This window comes from Chlorocebus sabaeus, chromosome 1 (genome assembly GCF_047675955.1).
Source record: "Chlorocebus sabaeus isolate Y175 chromosome 1, mChlSab1.0.hap1, whole genome shotgun sequence".
NCBI lineage: Eukaryota > Metazoa > Chordata > Mammalia > Primates > Cercopithecidae > Chlorocebus > Chlorocebus sabaeus.
The window spans coordinates 12,944,245-12,965,013 of record NC_132904.1 but is presented as its reverse complement, the minus strand read 5'-3'; the positions used below and the strand labels follow the sequence as shown (position 1 = coordinate 12,965,013).

Sequence of the window (20,769 nt, the reverse complement as noted above, 5' to 3'; positions counted from 1 at the left end):
TGACTATGGGGGTGATTTGGTTTTTTTAGGAAGTGTATACTGAAGTAATTAGAGGTAAAGGGGAATCTGTCATTTCTGCAACCGACTCTTGAATGCTATGGAAGAAAGTGCGTGTACATGTGTGTGTGTCTGCACACATGCACAGAGAGAAAGCGGGAGCTACGGCAAATGTAAAAAGTGAACAGTGAACATTTGAGGAATCTGGAGGAGGCTATATGGAAATTCTGCAAATCTGAAATAATTTCAAAATTAAAAGTTTAAAACTTCCACATTGTCCCTCAGGAAAAATCCATCCCTCTCCCCGCTCCTGCCTGGCTCCTCTCCCTCCCCGACTAGTCCTTCCCTCGACAGCACCCCCAGCCTGCCTGGAGTCCCTGTCCCAGACCTTTATGTGACCTGCTTCCTCCCTCCTCCTCCAGCCCTGCTCTCCCCAGATCCCCATCGCACCATCCCTGTCCTCCCCGCCTCCTCCCACCTCTGCTCAGGACCCCTTTCCTCCCAAAACACGTCCATGTCGCCCACCCTCGATGCTGTGTTGAGTGTCTCTTCCCACTGTGCTCCCAGGGAGACCCCCAACCCGCCCCACTAAGCTTTCCCAGCTGAGCTCTAATCACATTAGAAGTGAATTATTGCCAAGCATTAAATCATTACTACATCTGGTGCCCATGACTTGTCTCTGTGTGTCTTCCTGTCCACCATGCAGGCAAGGAAAGCATTATTACCCCCGTTTACAAACAGGAAACCTGAGGTTCAGAATAGATAACGCGTCTGAGTCACAGCTAAGAAAGTGGTTGGGGCACCATTAGAACCGACTTTTTTTGTTTAAACTTTTATTTTAGGTTCAGGGTTACTTATGCAGGTTTGTTATACAGGTAAACGCATGTCAAGAGGGATTGTTGTACAGATTATATTTCATTATGCAGATACTAAGCCTAGCACCCAATAGTTATTATTTCCGCCCTTCTCCCTCCTCTTACCCTCCACCCTTCCAAAGGCCCCAGTGTGCACCGTTCCCCTCTATGTGTCCATGTGTTCTCATCATTTAGCCTTCAGTTATATGTGAGTACATGTGTAAGTGGGAACATGTGGTGTTTGTTTCTGTGCCTGCATTTGTTTGCTAAGGATAATGGCCTCCAGCTCCATCCATGTTCTCGCAAGGGACATGATCTCATTCTTTTTTATGGCTGCATAGTATTCCATGGTGTATGTGTACCACATTTTCTTCTTCTTTTTTTTTTTTCTTTTTTGAGACAGTCTTGCTCTGTTGCCCAGGCTGGAGTGCAATGGCACGATCTTGGCTCACTGCAACCTCTGCCTCCTGAGTTCAAGCGATTCTCCTGCCTCAGCCTCCGAGTAACTGGGACTACAGGTGAGTGCCAGCACACCCGGCAAATTTTTGTATTTTTAGTAGATATGGGGTTTCACCATGTTAGCCAGGATGATCTCGATCTCCTGACCTCATGATCCACCCGCCTCAGCCTCACAAAGTGCTGGGATTACAGGCGTGAGCCACCGCATCTGGCATGTACCACATTTTCTTTATTGAGTCTACCATTGATGGGCATTTGATTCCATGTCTTGGCTATTGTGAATGGTGCTGCGCTGAACATATGCACACATGTTCAGTGTCTTTATGATAGAACAATTTCTATTCCTTTGGATATATATCCAGTAATGCGATTGCTGCGTCAAATGGTAGTTCTGTTTTCAGCTCTTTGAGGAATCACCACACTGCCTCCCACAATGGTTGAACCAATTTACACTCCCACCAAGAGCGTATAAGCATTCCTTTCTCTCTGCAACCTCACCAGGACCGGCCTCTTAGCTATCAAGGCTCTTCCCTTCCAGCAGCTGCTAATTATAATAGCCGTGTTTTCTAATGTTTGCTGAGTTCAGTTTCCTAATGTTTGCTGAGCTCAAACGCTGCTAGACCCTAGGCTAATCACTTGCAGGAATTAGTGCCGGGGACGTGGGGCTGGTGACAGTCCCTCCCTCAGAGGATGGTCAGGCGGTATAAGGAGCGAACACAAGCAAGGCCTGGCACTGTAATCATCGCAGACCGCAGGCCATTCTTGTTTCCAGCCACTTTTACGTCTTAGACCTGTTCTAGATATACAGAACTGACAAGATAGTACAGAGAGTTCCCATACACCACAGGCCCAGTTTACCTCATGAATGATCTTACATGAGTATGATCCATTTATTGCAATTAATGAACAAACCAATGTGGGCACATTATTATTAACTAAAATCCACTTTCTTCGCTTTTACTTCCTTTTTCTGCTCCATGATCCCATCCAGATGATACATTACATTTAGTTGTCCTTGTTATTTTTTTATTAGTCATAGTCATTGTCATACTGACCGGCTGGATCCTCAGGAGAGCCCGTGGAGGTGCTACTGGTCTGTTTACTCACCTGCAGCCCCCATTCCGCTGCCAGCTCTGAGGGCCGTGTCTTCCTGGTCTTGCTCTACCGGCCCGTAAAGCCCTGCCTGAGGAGCTGTGACTGCGCTAACCAGGTCTGCAGCTCCCAGTGGTCCTGAGGCCTCAAGGCAGGAAGGAGGCCCTGGAGAGCCTGTTGGGGCAGGGAGGGAATGTGGAAAGGCTGGGGTGGGAGGGAGACAGCAGAGGGCCTGAGGTCTGCAGGGCCACCTCCCAGCCCTGGATCCCTTCCCACAGCCCATCTGCAGCCTCAGTTTCCTGGGAAGCTCCCTCCTCCCTTCCAAAGCCACAGCTGTGGGACAGAAAGCCAGCATCAGGGGCCACGTGCAGCTTTCTGCCTCCCCCAGCCTTTGGGGCAGGAGTTTCACCACAGTCCCTGGTGGCCAGGTGGGTGCTCCTCCAGGTGGGCCCCCTTTGCCCTTAGAGGCTCCCCTTGCCACCTCCTCCATAAAAGGCCTGGGCCCCGCTCTGGTGGTGAGGGAGTAAGGGGTGTGTCTGTGGCGTCTCATGGCAGGAGGCTCAGCCACTACCTGGGGTTACCGTGTGGCCCTACTGCTGCTGGTCGCCACCCTGGGGCTGGGTAGGCGGCTCCAGCCTGACCCTGGCCTCCCAGGCCTCCGGCACAGCTACGACTGTGGGATCAAGGGAATGCAGCTGCTGGTGTTCCCCAGGCCAGGCCAGACTCTCCGCTTCAAGGTGGTGGGTGAGTGCTGGCAGAGTCCTGGCCCCCGCCTCCCTGGCCACGGGCTGCTACCAGAAGGGAGCTGGGACCCTTCCCCTGGAGAAGGAGCAAGAACAAAGGACTCCCTCCAGCCTGGGGGTGTCCAGCCCCCACCTCCTCACCACAGAAAAGGGCAAGGAGGAGAATCATCACCCAGGGCAGCTTCTCCCACGTTAGTGTGCGTGGGAAACACCTGGCCACCTTGTCGAGGTGCGGGTTCTGATTCAGTGCACCTGGGGCAGGGCCAAGCCTCTGCATTTCTTTTCTCTCTTTCTCTTTTTTTTTTTTTTTTTTTTTTTTTTTTTTTTTTTTTTTGATTCTCACTTATTTCACTCTGTCCCCCAGGCTAGAGTGCAGTGGCACGATCTCAGCTCACTGCAATCTCCACCACCCGGCTTTAAGCAATTCTCCTGCCTCCGCCTTTTAGTAGCTGGGACCACAGGTGTGTGCCACCACACCCAGCTAATTTTTGTATTTTCAGTAGAGATGGGGTTTCACGATATTGGTCAGGCTGGTCTCGAACTCCTGACCTCAGGTGATCCGCCTGCCTTGGCCTCCCAAACTGCTGGGGTTACAGACGTGAGCCACTGCACCCAGCCTAGGCTCTGCATCTCTAACCACACTTGGTCAATACTGAGGCTGAGGGTCCATAAACCACTTTCAGCAGTAGGACCTAGTGAGCGTGGCCTGGTGTAGGTTTGGAATTGGGGTTTAGATCTGCAGCTTCTAAACAGTGTGATCTTGGACAACTGACCTGACCCATAAGCCTCTGTTTCCTCATCTGCAAGGTGGGGAAGATGAACCTGGCCGTGCTCATGGAACAAGGGCATGGGGACATGCCCACACCCAGAGAGTGCCCAGGCTGTTCTGGACCAACAAGCAGGGTGGACACCTAGGGAGTGTCTCCGAGCGACTGCAGCAGCCACAGTTAACCTGGGAAATGGGTTCAGATCTTTCTACAAAGCCCAGGATTCAAATCCTCATTCTGCCCCTCATTGTGTGCACCTGAGAAAGCTCATGCACCCTCCCTTCCTCAGCTGCCTCAGCCACAGGATGCGGATAACTAAGCTTAAAAGAAGTGATATGAAATAGCCCGGTGCCTGAGACCCTGTGTATCCCTTCTCCACCTCACCTTCGTGCCTGCCTGCTGCCGTGTGCTATGAGCAGGGAACCCTAGCTAGAAAGATCCCAAGACCTCCCCATCCCCTTACAGCTGTGGAAGCTGAGAGCAGAGAGGGGAGGGTGATAGACTGAAACCACACAACAAACCAACAGTAAAGCTAAGGCGAGTACCCTTAGGTCATCTGGCTGCTGAGTGGGAGCTCCTTCCGAGACCCCAGCAGCCTCTCCCTGCACCCTTCAACATCCCTGGCCCCTCCCCTTCCCCCACTGCAGATGAATTTGGGAACCGATTTGATGTCAACAACTGCTCCATCTGCTACCACTGGGTCACCTCCAGGCCGCAGGAGCCTGCAGTCTTCTCGGCTGATTACAGAGGCTGCCACGTGCTGGAGAAGGTAGGGGTCCGTGCTCTGGTGCAGGAGCAAGCTTGTCCTACTGTCACTTCAGGCTGAAGAGGCCCCTCATGGAACCAGAGCCCAAGATCTGTTGAGCTGGTGGGTGGGGGAAACTAAGTCCTGGAAGGTACTTTCTGGGATCCACCATGAATCCAGCTCCCTGCCTAACGGCCAGCTCAGCTCTGGTGGGCCCATCCCCTGCCTGGGTGGCCTCACCTTGCTGCTCCCTGCTGGCCTCTCACCTGCAGAATGGGCGTTTCCACCTGAGAGTGTTCATGGAGGCTGTGCTGCCCGATGGTCATGTGGATGTGGCACAAGACACTACCCTGATCTGTCCCAAACCTGACCACTCCTGGACTCCGGACTCCCAGCTGGCACCACCCACCATGTTCTCTGTCTCGACTCCGCAAACCCTTCCCTCCCTCCCCACCTCTGGCCACACCTCACCAGGCTCTGGCCATGCCTTTCCCAGCCCATTGGACCCAGGGCACAGCTCTGTCCACCCAACCCCTGCTTTACCATCCCCTGGACCTGGACCTGCCCTCGCCACCCTGGCTCAACACCACCGGGGCCCCTTGGAACACTGGGATGTGAACAAACCAGATTACATAGGTACGCAGGACATCTGAGTGTACTTACCTTCTGCCTGGGGCCTTCTGGGGTACAGGGTGGCCTAACAGCCTTTTACTGGGCTCTAAGAAACCATTTCTTTTTTTGTTTTTTTCTTTTTTTAGAAAAAGATGATTCTTTTATTCCTTTGTAGTATTTGGAAAACAGCTTTAAACATGTATAGGTATACTAAAGCTAGAAAAAGTCTTGTAAAATTGTTTCCTAACTTTAGGCAGAAACTCACTGAAACCACTGCCAGCAACACGTGGTTCTCAGAAAAAGTTCTCTAGAAATGTCAGTAATATGCAGTTTTGAGGGAGGACACTTAGTGTGCTGGCTAAGAGCATAAGCTCTGGAGCAGGTTCCCAAGATTCAATTCCAGGGCCACGATTTGCAAACTGTGTGCCTTCAGCCTCATTGCTCTGTCCCAACCCTAGGTACCCACCTGAGCCAGGAGCAGTGCCAGGTGGCCTCGGGGCACCTCCCCTGCATCGTGAGAAGAACTTCGAAGGAAGCCTGTCAGCGGGCTGGCTGCTGCTATGACAACACCAGAGAGGTTCCCTGTTACTATGGCAACACAGGTACACCCTCCTACCCCAGCATGATCCTGGTCCCCTGGATTCTGAAGCGGAAGGAGACCTGTCTCCTCTAGCTGGTGGAAACTGCTTCCCATCCTCCTCCTGGAGAGCCCAACTCCCACAGCAGATGGCAGAGGAGACCTTTAGATGGGGCGGTCACAAGTCCCAGCTGGCCTTATAACAACTATCCCAGGAAGTATTAATAGATCTACCTTTACACACATCTGTACTTTCAGATCTAAAGCACCCTGGTTTGGATAACAGATTATATGGTGAGCCTACTTTTAGAGTGTAGTTCAACTCATTTGTCTCATGGATGAGAAAAATCAGTCCATAAAGGGTTTGCTGGGGTCAACACCAGCCTAAGTAGAGAGTAAGCGTCCAGACTTCCGGGTCCACACTTAAAACCTGGCTGTCACCCAGACATCCCCTGTCTCTGTGCTGGATGGACACCAAACCCCAAGGCCCTCATCTGCTTTTGTCCCAGCTACTCTCCAGTGCTTCAGAGATGGCTACTTCATCCTTGTGGTGTCCCAAGAAGTGGCCTTGACACACAGGATCACACTGGCCAACGTCCACCTGGCCTACGCCCCCACCAGCTGCTCCCCAACACAGCACACGGAAGCTTTCATGGTCTTCTACTTCCCTCTCAGCCACTGTGGAACCACAGTGCAGGTAGGAGCCGGGACCACAGGCTGGGGCCTGGTCCCCGCAAGAAAGTCTCACCCAGCGGTCTCTTCCCACAGGTGGCTGGCGACCAGCTCATCTATGAGAACTGGCTGGTGTCTGGCATCCACGTCCGAAAGGGGCCACAGGGTTCCATCACACGGGACAGCACCTTCCAGTGAGAGCAGCCCTCCTCCTACAGGGGTGGCTCTGTGCTAGGGTGTCAGGGGGCACAGGAGAGCTCAGACAGGCTTCCAGCCATCTGGGCTCAAACCCCGGCTCCGCTGTTACCTGGTTATGTGATCTTAGGCAAGGGGCCCACCTCTTTCCAGCCTCCCCTGATAGGCAGGGGAAATATCCCTCTGTCAGGGCAGACATGAGTGTTAAGTGGGGGCCTTCTGTGCCCGGCCTGCAGGGTTTGGCTAGAAGCCCATGACCAGTCCTGAGAGGGCTGGAGTCCTGAGAGGGCTGGAGTCCTGAGAGAGCCCTGTCTTGGTCTCTCTAAGAACCAAGCTCAGAGCAACTGAAAGCATCCCCTTCCAGGTCCCAGGAGGAGGCTGAGGCTATGGCTGTTGCCCCTCCTAATGTCAGGTTAAGAAGCCACAGATGAAGTTGAAGATACCTCTCTGAGGATGTGGTGGGAGAGGAACTGGGTGGGGGAGGAACCCCTCATTGTTAGGGGCCTCCTGGACCTGCTGACTCAAGAGGCAAAACCAACCCAGGTGCCCAGGATGCCAGTGGGGCTGAGCCGAGGGAATCTGCCTGTGACACCTGGCTCTGAACCTGTGTGACCAAGGGCAAAGCACCTCACCCCAGCCTGTTCAGCCTGTGGGACAGAGCCAGTGCATTAGCCAGTGGGTTGTAGAAATCCTGTGCTTGACGCTGCGTGGATACCCGGGTATCTCCTTCCCCTTCCCGCCCTGCCGTGAGGGTTGGGGAGCAGGGGACTGTGTCACAGTTCAAACGTATTTGGCTTTAAAGCTCTAAGTACCACAGAGGTGGTAGCTCATGCCTATGATCCCAGCGCTTTGGGAGGCCTAGGTGGAAGAATTGCCAGAAGTTCAAGACTAGCCTGGGCAACACAGTGAGACCCCATTTCTATTTTTGTTTATTTTAATTTAAAAAACCCTGAAGTTCTTATGGCCAAATGGTGGGGGACAAGTCTGTGTCATGCCTTAGACTCTCTGATGTAAGAGCCATGGGAGTCAGCCAGAGGTCAACACAGAGTGACTGGGGATTCCTGAAGGGAGGCAGAAGTCAGGGGAACAGCTGTAGCCGGCAGGACTAGGCCAGAGGGCTCAGACACAAGTCCTTCTGAACAGGGGTGAGCCACTTATACCTACTTAGCATCTCCTTGGCGCCAGGCCTCCGGGGTGCTAGGAGGATGTGGGCCCCGCCAGAGTGCGGAGGAACGGCCACATGGCCCTTAGGCTAGTGAGGAACATGCTAGACACTGTGGCCCTTAGGCTGTGGCAGACCAGCTGCAACTACAAGGACAATGAAGACACAGGTGCATCATCTTGTGATCTCAGTCAGTCTCAGCGCCCTCAAAGGGAGGCAGTCACAGCCATTTTACAAATGAGGACACTGAGGCTTAGGTTAAAAGACTTGCTTGTGGTCCCAAAGCCTGTAAATGCTAGGAAGACTCAAACCCAGGTCTGTTGGGAAGCAGAGCGCCTAGGCTCGTCTGCCAGCCTCAACTGTCAGGCTCCAGGGACCTCGAATGGCACAGCAGGCAGTTGTGGGTATCCCAGCCAGACCCAACAAGGTGCCAGCCCCCCAAGGGCCCATCTCTATCCTGATGTATTCTCCCACCAGGTTCAGGGCCTGGCATAACAGGCTTGAGCCATCCCAGGGAGACCAGATGGACAGAGGAAGGGGGTGGGTGAGCTTCCTGAGCCGGCCTTGGAAAAGTGTTGCTTAAGTAGCATCCATCCGCCCTGCTGGACAGTACCCTGTTTGTTGCACCCACGGAGTTGGTGCCTAGTTTATCACGTAAACAGGATGCCCTGATTCTGTGTCTTCTCCCCCGCCCTCTTGCACATGGACTTCAGGCTTCATGTGCGCTGCGTCTTCAACGCCAGTGACTTCCTGCCCATTCGGGCGTCCATTTACCCACCCCTGTCGCCTGCCCCTGTGACCCAGCCCGGCCCCCTGCGACTTGAACTGCGGATCGCCAAGGGTATGCTATGCTATCCCTGCTCTCTTGTGGCCCCTACTCCCCCGACGCACAGTCCACCCTGGCTCATGAGTCACCCTGCCTGCAGATGAGACCTTCAGCTCCTACTATGGGGAGGACGACTATCCCATCGTGAGGCTGCTCCGAGAACCAGTCCACGTGGAGGTCCGGCTTCTGCAGAGGACAGACCCCAACCTGGTCCTGCTGCTGCACCAGTGCTGGGGCGCTCCCAGTGCCAACCCCTTCCAGCAGCCCCAGTGGCCCATTCTGTCAGACGGGTAAGTGTCCCCGTGCTCCCCCCACCTGCTCTGCCTCCTGTAAACAGCCTCTCTGACTTCTCTTCTCAGATGCCCTTTCGAGGGCGACAGCTACAGAACCCAAATGGTAGCCTTGGATGGGGCCACACCTTTCCAGTCTCACTACCAGAGATTCACTGTTGCCACCTTCGCCCTCCTGGACTCGGGCTCCCAGAGAGCCCTCAGAGGACCGGTAAGAAGCCCCGGCTGCTGCAGGCCTGGCCCCACGTGTTAACTGGGGAGGAGCTGGTTGCCACATCCCTCTGGCACCCCGTGAACTTATGTGGACAAAGTTCTGGGATGGGGCTTGGCTTCTACCAGGTGTCATGGAAGGCAGCGGGCTTCGGGTCAGCAAGAGGTAACCCATAACCACCACCAGAAGGAAGGAAAGCGCTGCCTGTGCTGCAATCAGCCCTAAATCTGAACTCGGGTCCTGATGTTCTAGGGTAGCCTCGCCTCACTTCTGATTCCAGAAATGATAATGTGTTCCATGTAATAATTCTGCTTTGAATTTCCTTTAACTTAGCAACTTCTCCAGAAGGTAAACGTAGATAAACTTAGGGTATATTTAGGTTTTCTGTGTAACATACAGATGGCTCCAGAGGTGACAGATGCACTGTAACTCTTGTCCTGTTGAATAACGTTATCTTTCACATCACATACCCAAATCTCTAGATTTTTAAATCACTGTTATTATGTCAGATGTAGACTGATTTCACTGGTAAGCACTGGTTAGGGTGGCTTCGTTCTCATCTCTGCTGTGTGCTGCCTCCTGATCCAAGAGACGCTGACCTACCTGGATGAGGGGTGCCCATGGGTGAGGCCTGCTGGGTCAGCTCAGCTCCTCCTGCTTCTGCTCCCATAGGGCACTGCCCCTGCCCTTGTGTATCTGGAAGCAGTGGTAATCTGCCCTCCCTTCTTCCCCCGGTCACTGGTCTTGGGGGTCCCAAACGGAGGGCAAATATCCATTCTCCTGCTGCCTGGCCAAGCCCCACCTCCTTGGAATTTGCTGTCTCCCTCAGTAGGGCAGGTGGGAGAGATCCAGCCCTCCTGGGGGCTGCGCAGCCAGAGGCAGCATTGGTAGAGCAGGCCTGCCAAGGACGGGGGCTCTTTGAAGTGCGGTGGTCCCTGCCTGCAGGGCACTCCACTGCAGACTTGGACCTTGGGGACAGGGGAAGGTGTGGATTTCAAATCAGTAAGGAACACATTCAGCTCTGCACTCCCTCAGCATGGGCAGCAGTCGTCTTCTTGGTCAAGAAGTTCAGATTTCGGCCGGGTGCGGTGGCTCACACCTGTAATCCCAGCACTTTGGGAGGCCAAGGCGGGCGGATCATGAGGTCAGGAGATCGAGACCATCCTGGCTAACACGGTGAAACCCCATCTCTACTAAAAATACAAAAAATAGCCAGGTGTGGTGGTGGGCGCCTGTAGTCCCAGCTACTTGGGAGGCTGAGGCAGCAGAATGGTGGGAACCCGGGAGGCGGAGCTTGCAGTGAGCTGAGATCGGGCCACTACACTCCAGCCTGGGCAACAGAGCGAGACTCTGTCTCAAAAAAAAAAATGTTCAGATTTCTTCCTGCCTGAACAGCAGCAGCCTAGACTTGGCCCAGCTTAGGGATCCCATGTCCCTGCCTCTGCTTCCTGCCCGGTGGCACCGAGCCAGCCACTTTGATGTTCTCTTCCCACCAGGTTTACTTGTTCTGCAGCGCCTCTGCCTGCCATACCTCAGGGCTGGAGACTTGCTCCAGTGTGTGCAGCGCTGGGACTGCAAGTGAGTCTGGGGTGCGAGTGGCATTTGTTCCTTCATACATCTTCAGGCCTGTGCCTGGCTTTTGGGCCACAGGGGCAGGAGACCAGCCCAAGATTTCATTCTTCCCTTGGGCAGGACAGCGACGATCCTCAGGTCACCGTAATGACACTGCCAGGCCCCAGGACATCGTGAGCTCTCCGGGGCCAGTGGGCTTTGAGGATTCTTATGGGCAGGAGCCCACACTTGGGCCCACAGGTATGAGGGCTTCTGGATGGGCCCCTCAGGCCTTACCCACTCCCAGCCCTCAAGACTGTGCTGACAAAACGGGGATGCTCCAGCCATAGCTGAGGGCAAGAGATGGTGTCACTGCAGTCAGTGGGGAACTAAGTGAAGACAGACATAGTCCACCTCATCTGCAGAAAGGCAACTTCAGCTCTGCCTAGTGTGATACAAAGTTCTGGGCTGGAGGGGAGGGTTGGAGGGGCCTCACCCAGTCCTGCCAATCCCTTCTCTCTGACAGACTCCAATGGGAACTCCAGCCTGAGGCCTCTCCTTTGGATGGTCCTTTTGCTGCCAGCTGTTGCCCTGGTCCTTGGGTTTGGTGTCTTTGTGGGCCTGAGCCAGACGTGGGTCCAGAAACTCTGGGAAAACAGTGAATGGGCTCAATAAACAATCATTTCAAAGCTACTGAAACCAGGTGTGGAGAAGTTATTTGTGACCACTAGAACAGAACTCTTTCTTATGTGAGAAACGTCCTCCAAGTCAGCTCTGTTTTCCAGAACTGTGATGTCGATTACAAATACTTCACATGTGCCACACCCTGCACAGAGGCCAACGTCCCCCAAGGCTTAACTCGGGAGCCTCTCCCTCTTCACAAGGAATGGTGGCATTTCAGGCAGAGCAAACAGGACAAAGATACTGGAGGTTAAGATGTTGGTAAAGAACAGCAACAGCTGGGCAAATGGCTTGTGAAGGCTTGTCACCTCCTCACAGACACAGGGGTTCTGGCCAGGGCATCCTCAAAGCACCCAGAGCAGCTGCTGTCGTGGAGAAGGGGAACTCTTAGGCTGAGTTGAAGGAGCACTTCACAGACCCCCTGAGCCTGCTAGCGTGCTGTAAAAGCTGCATTTCTGGCCACAGCCTCCCATCCCCTCCCCTGGCCTCCCAAGACTAGTCCATGTGGGAAGGGCTGGCACAGGAGGAATGGCAGCCTGCTGGCCCTGACACTGCCTGCCACGGTGGGCATGGCCACCAGACAGGTCTGTACCAGTGCTGGCTATGCTGCTGAGCCCGGTTTGCCCATACACGGCATGGGCCTTCATCTCTGACTTGGCAGCAAAGCCTTTTCCAGACATGTGGATCCTCTAGGTAGAGAAGGGGGCAGGACGCTAGGGCTTGGCCTCAAGGGGACAGGGAGAAGAATCTGGTAGGGAAGGCTGAACTTGGATTCAGACACCTCTCTGGACTTCAGGTAGAGCACGAGCTTAGAGAGCTGTTACAAGGGGGGCTAACGTGCTTGAGTCATGCCTATGGTCTTGATACTACATGAACCCTCTACTCACTCGGCTCTGGCCTATCAGCCTTTCCTGTCTTCAGAATACTGGTCAAGCATGGGGACCCCAGAGCTGGCTTCTTACTAGCTGTGTGATATTCAGTAAGTTACTCAACTTCCCTGGGCCTCAGATTTCTCATCTGTAAAATGAGGTTAATGTCTATTCCAATAGAAGTATTGGATAAAATGAGTTAATAAATAAGAATGCTTAGAATAGTACATAACAGCCAACAGTAACTGGGTGCTATTAACTACTGACTAGAATTTCATTTCCTCTTGCCCCAAGCCTAATGCTTACCTAGTTTTTGTTGCCAATGTTTTGGTTTGGTTTTGTATGTACAAGTTTACAGGCCAGTACAAAGAGGGGCTGGGGAAACTGCTGTCTTTTGACTCTTCTAGCTAGAGAGAGAACATGAGAGGCAGGAAGGCCCAAACATTTGCCATGGAAGCTAAGTGACTTCCCTTCTCTGGGCCTGTCTTCCCATCTACGGCTAGCAATGGCCAGTCTTGCCCTGCCCAGCTTCCTGGCGTGTACAGGGGGACATAGGATATATCCTGCAGGGTCAGTGTGGCATAGGTGAGGATTCTTAGCTTGGCTGGTTGGAGGAGCCAGGCTGACTTGGTCTTAGGGGCCTGGGTTCTGGTTCCTTCCAGCATTAACTCTTCCTTCTTCCCCTCCCTCCATCATACAAGCTCATGTAAGGATTTCAAACTTCCAGAGGTACCAATTGGAATAACGCTGTGTAACTGAATTTGCTTTGTTTAACACAAGGGTAGACGTCTTGTATCATTTCCTATCATTTCAAACAGATGTATTTTCTAAACTGTGGTTGAGCTATGACATTTGATCTGTTGATAGAGACCAAGTGGGTTAAGGATGACAAGGGTTGAACACAATTACTTAAGCATATAGTTCTTTGTATACTATTTTCTTGGAAGACAGTCTTAGAACTGCTGGGTCAAGACCACACCTCTTATGACCATGGGGCTCGGGACTGTCTGTCTCCCCGCCCAACCCCACTATGCAGGCTTGCCACCACAGGCCAGTAACACTCTAAATCTTTGCCTATCTGAGCATCATAAGGCAAATGGCATTGGCTGTTTTGAAGGGGCTCTTTTTGATTAGAAGTCAAGCATCTTTCTAGCCACTCGTGTCACGTAAGTTACCCTTCATGTCTTTTATCTACTCTCCACTATTTCTCTCCTCATCTGTAAAGAACTTTCCCAAATCAAGGGGCTGGCATCCTCATTTTATAAATTTTCCATCTAATTGGCCATTGGCTTTTCTCTGCCAGGTCATCTTAGAAAGGATTATGTAACAATGAATTTTTCCCTCTCATATTTGTAGTTTTGAGTATGGCAAAGACTTTCCCCTATCCTATATAATCACCGAAGTATCCATTTGCTTTATTGTGATACTCCAGTAACAATGCAATTGTTTATCTCCTACTTCCAAGTGTATATAGGTACATGATTTTGGCAACTGATAAACTGTTCATAGATTTTGTCAACAATTCCATGTCAAAGGAGTCTGTTTACTGAAACAAAGGTACAAACTATATGAACGATGAAGTTCATTGCAGCACTAGCTTTCTCTCGGGGGAAGCAATCTAAACTTTGGCTTTCCTAGGTACCAAAATCTAGTCTAAGTGTTGCCCAGTTTCTCTCTTCCTCCCTTCTTACCGCCTTCTGATGTGAGCAGGCCCCTGCTGGGAACAATAACCACTGTCTCCGACCTGTGGCAGGAAGCAGAGCTGCTCAGGGCCCGTCAGGTTTTGTCTCTTCCTGCCCTTTTGGGGAGGTGGGGACGGGGGCAGAGGCTGTGGCTGTGTCTATATAAGACCTAAGGGTATCCCCTGCCTTTCCACTCCCCACGCCCCCGCCAGCTCCCATAGATTTACATTACACATTGAGAGCAAATTAACTTCATGCTGCTTTGTTTTTAACAAAGGGAACAGAATACTTCACTGCCTGTTAGTTCAGCTGAATTCAACTCCCTGTCTGGACACTTACGTGAGAGCATTTCATGGAAAAGTGCCACTTCTGTTCCAGCAGTAGGAACACTAGATACTCGGATCAACCTGAAGTAAACAACTAAAATACCAGATGATAAATATTTTAAAATATCCTTAGACTACTGCTGAATTAACATGGGGAATGAGGCATGCAGATAGGCCAAAAATAAAAAGCAAAAACTCTGGGAAGTAAAATCAGCTTCTATTCTGGGAAGTACCGCAGGACCCTGGAGACCTTGGCCTTCTGCTTTGATGAATAAAGAGGACTGCAGATCAAGCCCGGAGACTGCAAAGGCAACAACTTCAGATGCAAGGCCTCCCCCAAAGCTGGAACTCCAGAGGGCCCTGTCCTCAGTGTAAGTGAAGGAGAAACAAGCCTCTGACATGAGTGGGCAGCAAGGAATCCTGCCTATTTTTATCTTGGGGCTGGATGTATTGAAAAAAAAAATCACCCTAAGAATGAAACGTGTAATACCCTCTTCTCTGGTGTGTGCAGTCAAATCCTCAGACTGAAGGAGAGAAGAGAAAGGAGAACCCCTCAGGTTCAATCTAGGAACAAACCTCAAGGGCTGAATTTAATTTAAAGTGATCCCAGGTAGGGCGATAAAGAATGTGATTCCCAGGCTTCAGGAAGAAGCAAATGCAGGTCCTGTCTGAAAGGTGATTTCAGCCAAAGCCTCAGAGAATTCTGACAGATCAAGTTACAAACAACATGAACACCTCACAAGAAGAAGTCACAAGATACAATAAATAGTGAAAAGTCAGCACACAAAGTGAGAAGACAGTTGCAATACATTCTTGACAAAGGATTACTATCCAAAAAAACACGTTTAAAACTGCTACGAATCAAGAAAAAGATAACACAAATAGAAAATTAGGCAAAGGACACTAACAGGCATTTCACAAGAGGAAAAACTCAAATGGTCTGTAAGTGGCTGAAAAGATGTTCAACCTCAACAGTAATCATTGGCCGGGCGCGGTGGCTCAAGCCTGTAATCCCAGCACTTTGGGAGGCTGAGATGGGCGGATCATGAGGTCAGGAGATCGAGACCATCCTGGTTAACATGGTGAAACCCCGTCTCTACTAAAAATACAAAAAAACTAGCTGGGTGAGGTGGCGGGTGCCTGTAGTCCCAGCTACTCGGGAGACTGAGGCAGGAGAATGGCGTAAACTCGGGAGGCGGAGCTTGCAGTGAGCTGAGATCCGGCCACTGCACTCCAGCCTGGGCGACCGAGCGAGACTCCACCTCACAAAAAAAAAAAAAACAAAAAAACAAACAAAAACACAGTAATCATTAATGTGAAAAATTAACCTTCAAGATAATATTATACACCCACCAGAGTGGCAAAAATTAAAAAGCCAGAAAATATTAAGCATTGGTGAGGGTATGAAGACAGGAACATTCTACCAATGTTAATTAGAATATAAACTGGTATACCTATGTTGAAAAATTGTCATTCCCTAATATATAAGTCCTCTCTTAACCTAGAAAAACCCTTGCACCAGAATGTTCACAGAAACACTATAATAGCAGAAGAAAAATAAAAAAACTAGAAACAACCCATATGTCCATTATGAACACTAGAACATATAAATACATTCTGGAATATTCCTATAATCATATTCTACAATGAATAAGAGGTAAGAGTTAACCTGTCTGTCCTTTGCAGGCTGGCCTCCCAGGAAAGGAGTTGGCCCCTTTCAAGGTTCCATGGAGTCTAGCCATTGCTAAGTGCCTAAGACACTGATCAGTTACAAGGTTTGGACCCCAGCCCTTTAATCATGTCAGAGGAAGGGCTGATGCTTCTCCAGCCACGAACACACTGCAGTAAATCCTGCTGCTGGCTGACCACATCAAATAACTGCAACAGCAAAACTCAGACCCTAGAGCCCTGGTCACAGCAGGAGGAGGAGCTGAGCTTCCTGATCATGCAGCTCAACAGCCCCAAAGCCCAATGGCCAGGATCCCTCTCCCGGCGTGCAGTCCTAGAATGAATGCGCCACGCAGGACCGGCGTATCTGCAGCTGCTCCTACCTTCAGTAAATGCCATCACAGTACCCTCGGGTGAGTTCTGCTTGGCCATTTTCCTTCGTTTTCCCAGTAGTGAATGAACTAGGGCTACGTGTGTAAATACAGGTAATTCTCAAGGACGATGCTGAGAAGATGAAATCAAATAAACTAGATTGAATGACTTCATTTATATAAAGTTCAAAAATCAGTTCCCAAAACCCCAATGTAGTAGTCAAATTGTACAGAAAAACAAAGGAATGATCAGCACCAATTTCAGGGTAGTGGTTTTCTCTGCAGGGGCAGGGAGGCATGCATTCATTGAGGGACACACCGATGGCCCCTTATGTTTTCTTCAGCTGGCGGGTGGACACAAAGATGTTTACTATTCTTTAAACTGTACAGGTACACTTTTAGACACTTTGGGGTGAATATTTCAGAAAACTTTTAACCACCTGGCCTGCCTTACTACCATCTGCTGGGCCTGTCTCCAACCACGGTGCTGCTCCTCCTTCCCCAGCTGCCTGTTCCCTCAAACCTGCTTTCTCACCGAGGCAGCAGTCAGTAGTCCCAGGTGTCCGAAGGGAAATTGTTTGGTGGTGTAATCAGCGCTTACTGCATCCTTTGTGCACTTGACCCTCTGAGGATGAAACCCTGCCTAGGCGTGGGGGTGGGGTTGCCAGCGCCTTTGCTCACACCAGACACCCCTACTCTGTTCCTCTGTCCTGTGTCCACCTGGGAACTTCCACTTCAAAATGTGGCTGTGTCACCTCCCCCAGGTCCACCTGACGTCCTAAACTGTTGCACACCCTGTCCTCTGTGCTGGCACCTCTATCAGAACTCTGGCGTCATGTCTGTATTGCTCTGTTGACTCCTGTCTCCGTGCCTGGATTATGTTCCAGCCACTTTGTGTCAACAGAGCCTTAGTTCATTAATGCAGCAGAGAAGGCAGTCAGACCATGCCTTTATACGATAGGTGTCAAGTGTCAAGGACCACCATGACCTTGGCTATGTGTGTCAATACAGTTAAATCTCAAGGGTGATGCCAGTGCAGGCAGAGCAGGGAAAATGCACAGTAGTCAACATTTACTGAGTGCCTCGTCTCTACATGAATCAGTTCACTTAATTCTCAAGAGCCCTACGAAGAACTTATTTTTCAGATGAAGAGCCTGAGACATAAAGATGCACATCACAGAAATGTGCACAGCTGGGATTCAAACCTGGGCTGCTGGCTCCAGAGCCTGCATTTAACCATGATACTACCTCCTGGAAAGGTGTGCAGTGGGTCATCAGCTGCCCGTGCCTGTCTTCATCAGCTTGGTCTCTAAAGTCACATGGCTTAAAAACCCTAGCTGCATTATTTACGGGTGGCCTAAACAAGGCACTTCTCTGAGCTTGTCTTCTCATCTGTAGAACGGGGACACCACCACCTGTCTGGCAGGGTCATTCTGTGGTACTCACTGTGAGGAGCTCCATCACAGCACCAGTGTTACTGGGGAGACGGGTGTGACTACACTGCCCCCAGGTGACCTCCTTGATTAGTGCTCCAAACTCAGGAACAATACAGACGCTTCCTCACCTTCAACAGTGGAGGCTAGGCAGGGTTTGATCCCCAAAGGCTCAAGTGCACAAAGGATGCAGTAAGCGCTGATTACACCACCAAACAATTTCCCTTCAGACACCTGGGACTACTGACTGCTGCTGGGTCCTAAACACAAAACTCACTAGCTAGACAATGTGGGTGAGTCTTTTAGAATCCACCACCCCCCAACCAAGATCTACTTCCAAAAGGTTCACCTACAAGGCAGCTGGGCCAACATCTGGTGAGCTGTGGCAGGAGGTGATAGCTCTTCATTTTGGTTGATAAAACTAACATTCTGTCAAGCCCTCTGTGTTTACTTATCAAAGAAAGAGACAGACGTTGTCTGGGCTTTGGACTGAGCCCCAAGGTTGAACCTCTCAATCTGCTACTTAGCAGCAGTGTGACATGAGCTGAAGAGATAAATGACAGCAACGGATACATGGTCCTGTCCTTAAGATTAAAATCTAGTTAAGAAAGACAAATGCGCAAACACCTTCCAGGTAACACAGCACTATGCTAAAGGCATGAACCATGGGCTCCAAGAAAGCTTACTCACCTGGCAGGGCAGCAATGGGCTCCAGAGGCTTCCTGAAGGACTTGGCCTGTCTCTGGGGAGGGCAGACTCCAGGGACAGGGAACAGTAGGGTGGCAATAGTAATAGTAGCAGCAGCAAGTTTAAAAACATATATTATTTGGCCGGGCGCGGTGGCTCAAGCCTGTAATCCCAGCACTTTGGGAGGCCGAGACGGGTGGATCACGAGGTCAGGAGATCGAGACCATCCTGGCTAACACGGTGAAACCCCGTCTCTACTAAAAACACAAAAAACTAGCCGGGCGAGGTGGCGGGCGCCTGTAGTCCCAGCTACTCGGGAGGCTGAGGCAGGAGAATGACGTAAACCCGGGAGGCGGAGCTTGCAGTGAGCTGAGATCCGGCCACTGCACTCCAGCCCGGGCGACAGAGCAAGACTCCGTCTCAAAAAAAAAAAACAAAAAAAAAAACATATATTATTTATGATGTGCAGTCCCTATTCTAAGCACTTGTCACATTCACTTCATCCTTACTCTATCTCTAGTAAGTACACTACCCCCATCTGCTGGATGAAGAAACTCAAACAGAAAAAAAATTAAATAATCTGTCCAAGGTCTTGCAGCTACTAAGTGCCAGAACTGGGTTTCAAAGCCAGACAGTCCAGTGCCAGGACTATGCTCCCACCTTCTGCTCCGTTCTGCAAAGGAAGAGAGGTATGAAGTCCACATGGTATGCAGGGACCAAGAGTCTGCTGAGTTGCTGGACAGCAAAGGGCAAGGTTGTTTTGTTTTTTTTGAGATGGAGTCTCGCTCTGTCGCTAGGCTGGAGTGTAGTGGCGCGATCTCAGCTCACCGCAACCTCCGCCTCCCGGGTTCCGTTCTCCTGCCTCAGCCTCCTGAGTAGCTGGGACTACAGGCATGCACCACCACACCCAGCTAATTTTTTGTATTTTTAGTAGAGACGGGGTTTCACCATGTTGGCCAGGATGGTCTCCATCTCCTGACCTCAGGCAATCTACCCACCTTGGCCTCCCAAAATGCTGGGATTACAGGCGTGAGCCACGGCGCCCAGCCAAGGGCAAGGCTGTTTTAAGAATTAAATGAGTGGCTGGGTGGGGTGGCTCACACCTGTAATCTCAGGACTTTGGGAGGCTGAGGCTGGCAGATCACCTGAGGAGTTCGAGACCAGCCCGTAATCCCTGGTGGTGGTGGTGCACGCCTGTAATCCGTGCTACTCGGGAGGCTGAGTCAAGAGAATTGCTTGAACCTGGGAGGCAGAGGTTGCAGTGAGCCGAGATCGCGCCACTGCACTCCAGCCTGGGCAACAAGAGCAAAACTCAGTCTCAAAAAAAAAAAGAGAATTAAATGAGCAAACGTAGGTAGCGGGCATGGAGCTCTTCTGCTGATGCAACTGCACAGATGGAAGGCCAGATGAGATGCACTGCGGAGCCTTAGGACCCAGACATTAGGCTCCCGGACACCAGGACAGCACCAGATGTCAGTTCTAGGGCAATGGTTCGGAACTGGTGAGGGATAGATTAGTCTCTCCGAGATACATACTAGGGCTCCCCTTCTCTAGAAAAATGTACGTATGCATAGACATGCACCATGCTTCACAAAATTTTAGTGTAACTATAGCGTCCCCGCAACCCACGGATCCCCCAAGAACCTTTGGTCCTTCAGTATCTCCTGCTTAGTTTTCCTGGAAAGGCAGGCAGGTCTGAAATACGCACATTATAGTTCCCTTGGCTCAGCTGCTCCTAACCAGAAACTGTTGGCTTTAGTGCTGTACCAGCCCTGAGGTCCAACTTAGCCCAGCACGTCCCCCAGTCATGCCCTCAATCTTCTCCCACTCAAGTAACCCACCCTACCACCTGCAAACCATAGCTGTTGTTAGCCCACCTTGTACTAGGCAGTTGTCCTAACCTTTTTTTAGGTATGTCCTGCCTTGGAAGAACTGTGTGATTGGTCTTTTTTTTCCTCCCACCCTAAGATGGCGTCTTGCTCTGTCACCCAGGCAGTACAGTAGCAGAATCTCGGCTCACTGCAACCTCCACTTCCCAGGTTCAAGCGATTCTCCTGCCTTAGCAGTAGCTGAGATTACAGGCACCTGCCACCACACTCGGCTAATTTTTGTATTCTTAGTAGAGACGGGGATTTCACCATGTTGGCCAGGCTGGTCTCAAACTCTTGACCTCGTGATCTGCCCACCTTGACCTCCCGAAGTGCTGGGATTACAGGTTTGAGCCACCAGACCTGGCCCAGGTCTTTTCTTAATGATAAACACTTGTGTAAGTTAAATGGTTTATATTCAACTTGTGTAA

The 20,769-nt window shown here is 51.1% G+C and overlaps 1 protein-coding gene and 1 long non-coding RNA gene across 2 annotated transcripts; one reads left to right on the top strand and one right to left on the bottom strand.

Moving 5' to 3' along the window:
- The first annotated feature begins 675 nt into the window (after positions 1-675).
- ZP1 (zona pellucida glycoprotein 1) lies at positions 676-11,666 on the top strand. The gene is made up of 13 exons (XM_037999256.2): positions 676-1,369; positions 2,344-3,146; positions 4,560-4,681; positions 4,930-5,293; positions 5,728-5,871; positions 6,356-6,543; positions 6,615-6,712; positions 8,589-8,716; positions 8,802-8,991; positions 9,061-9,202; positions 10,699-10,780; positions 10,895-11,014; positions 11,280-11,666. The coding sequence occupies exons 2-13, from the start codon at positions 2,951-2,953 to the stop codon at positions 11,426-11,428; spliced, it is 1,923 nt and encodes a 640-aa protein (XP_037855184.2). The 5' UTR covers positions 676-1,369; positions 2,344-2,950; the 3' UTR covers positions 11,429-11,666.
- LOC140711792 (uncharacterized) lies at positions 10,793-18,823 on the bottom strand. Its single transcript, XR_012093072.1, has 3 exons — positions 16,886-18,823; positions 16,363-16,483; positions 10,793-11,400 (listed from the first exon to the last, which is right to left on the bottom strand). It is a non-coding gene; the product is annotated as an uncharacterized lncRNA (long non-coding RNA).
- Between the last annotated feature and the right edge of the window lie 1,946 nt (positions 18,824-20,769).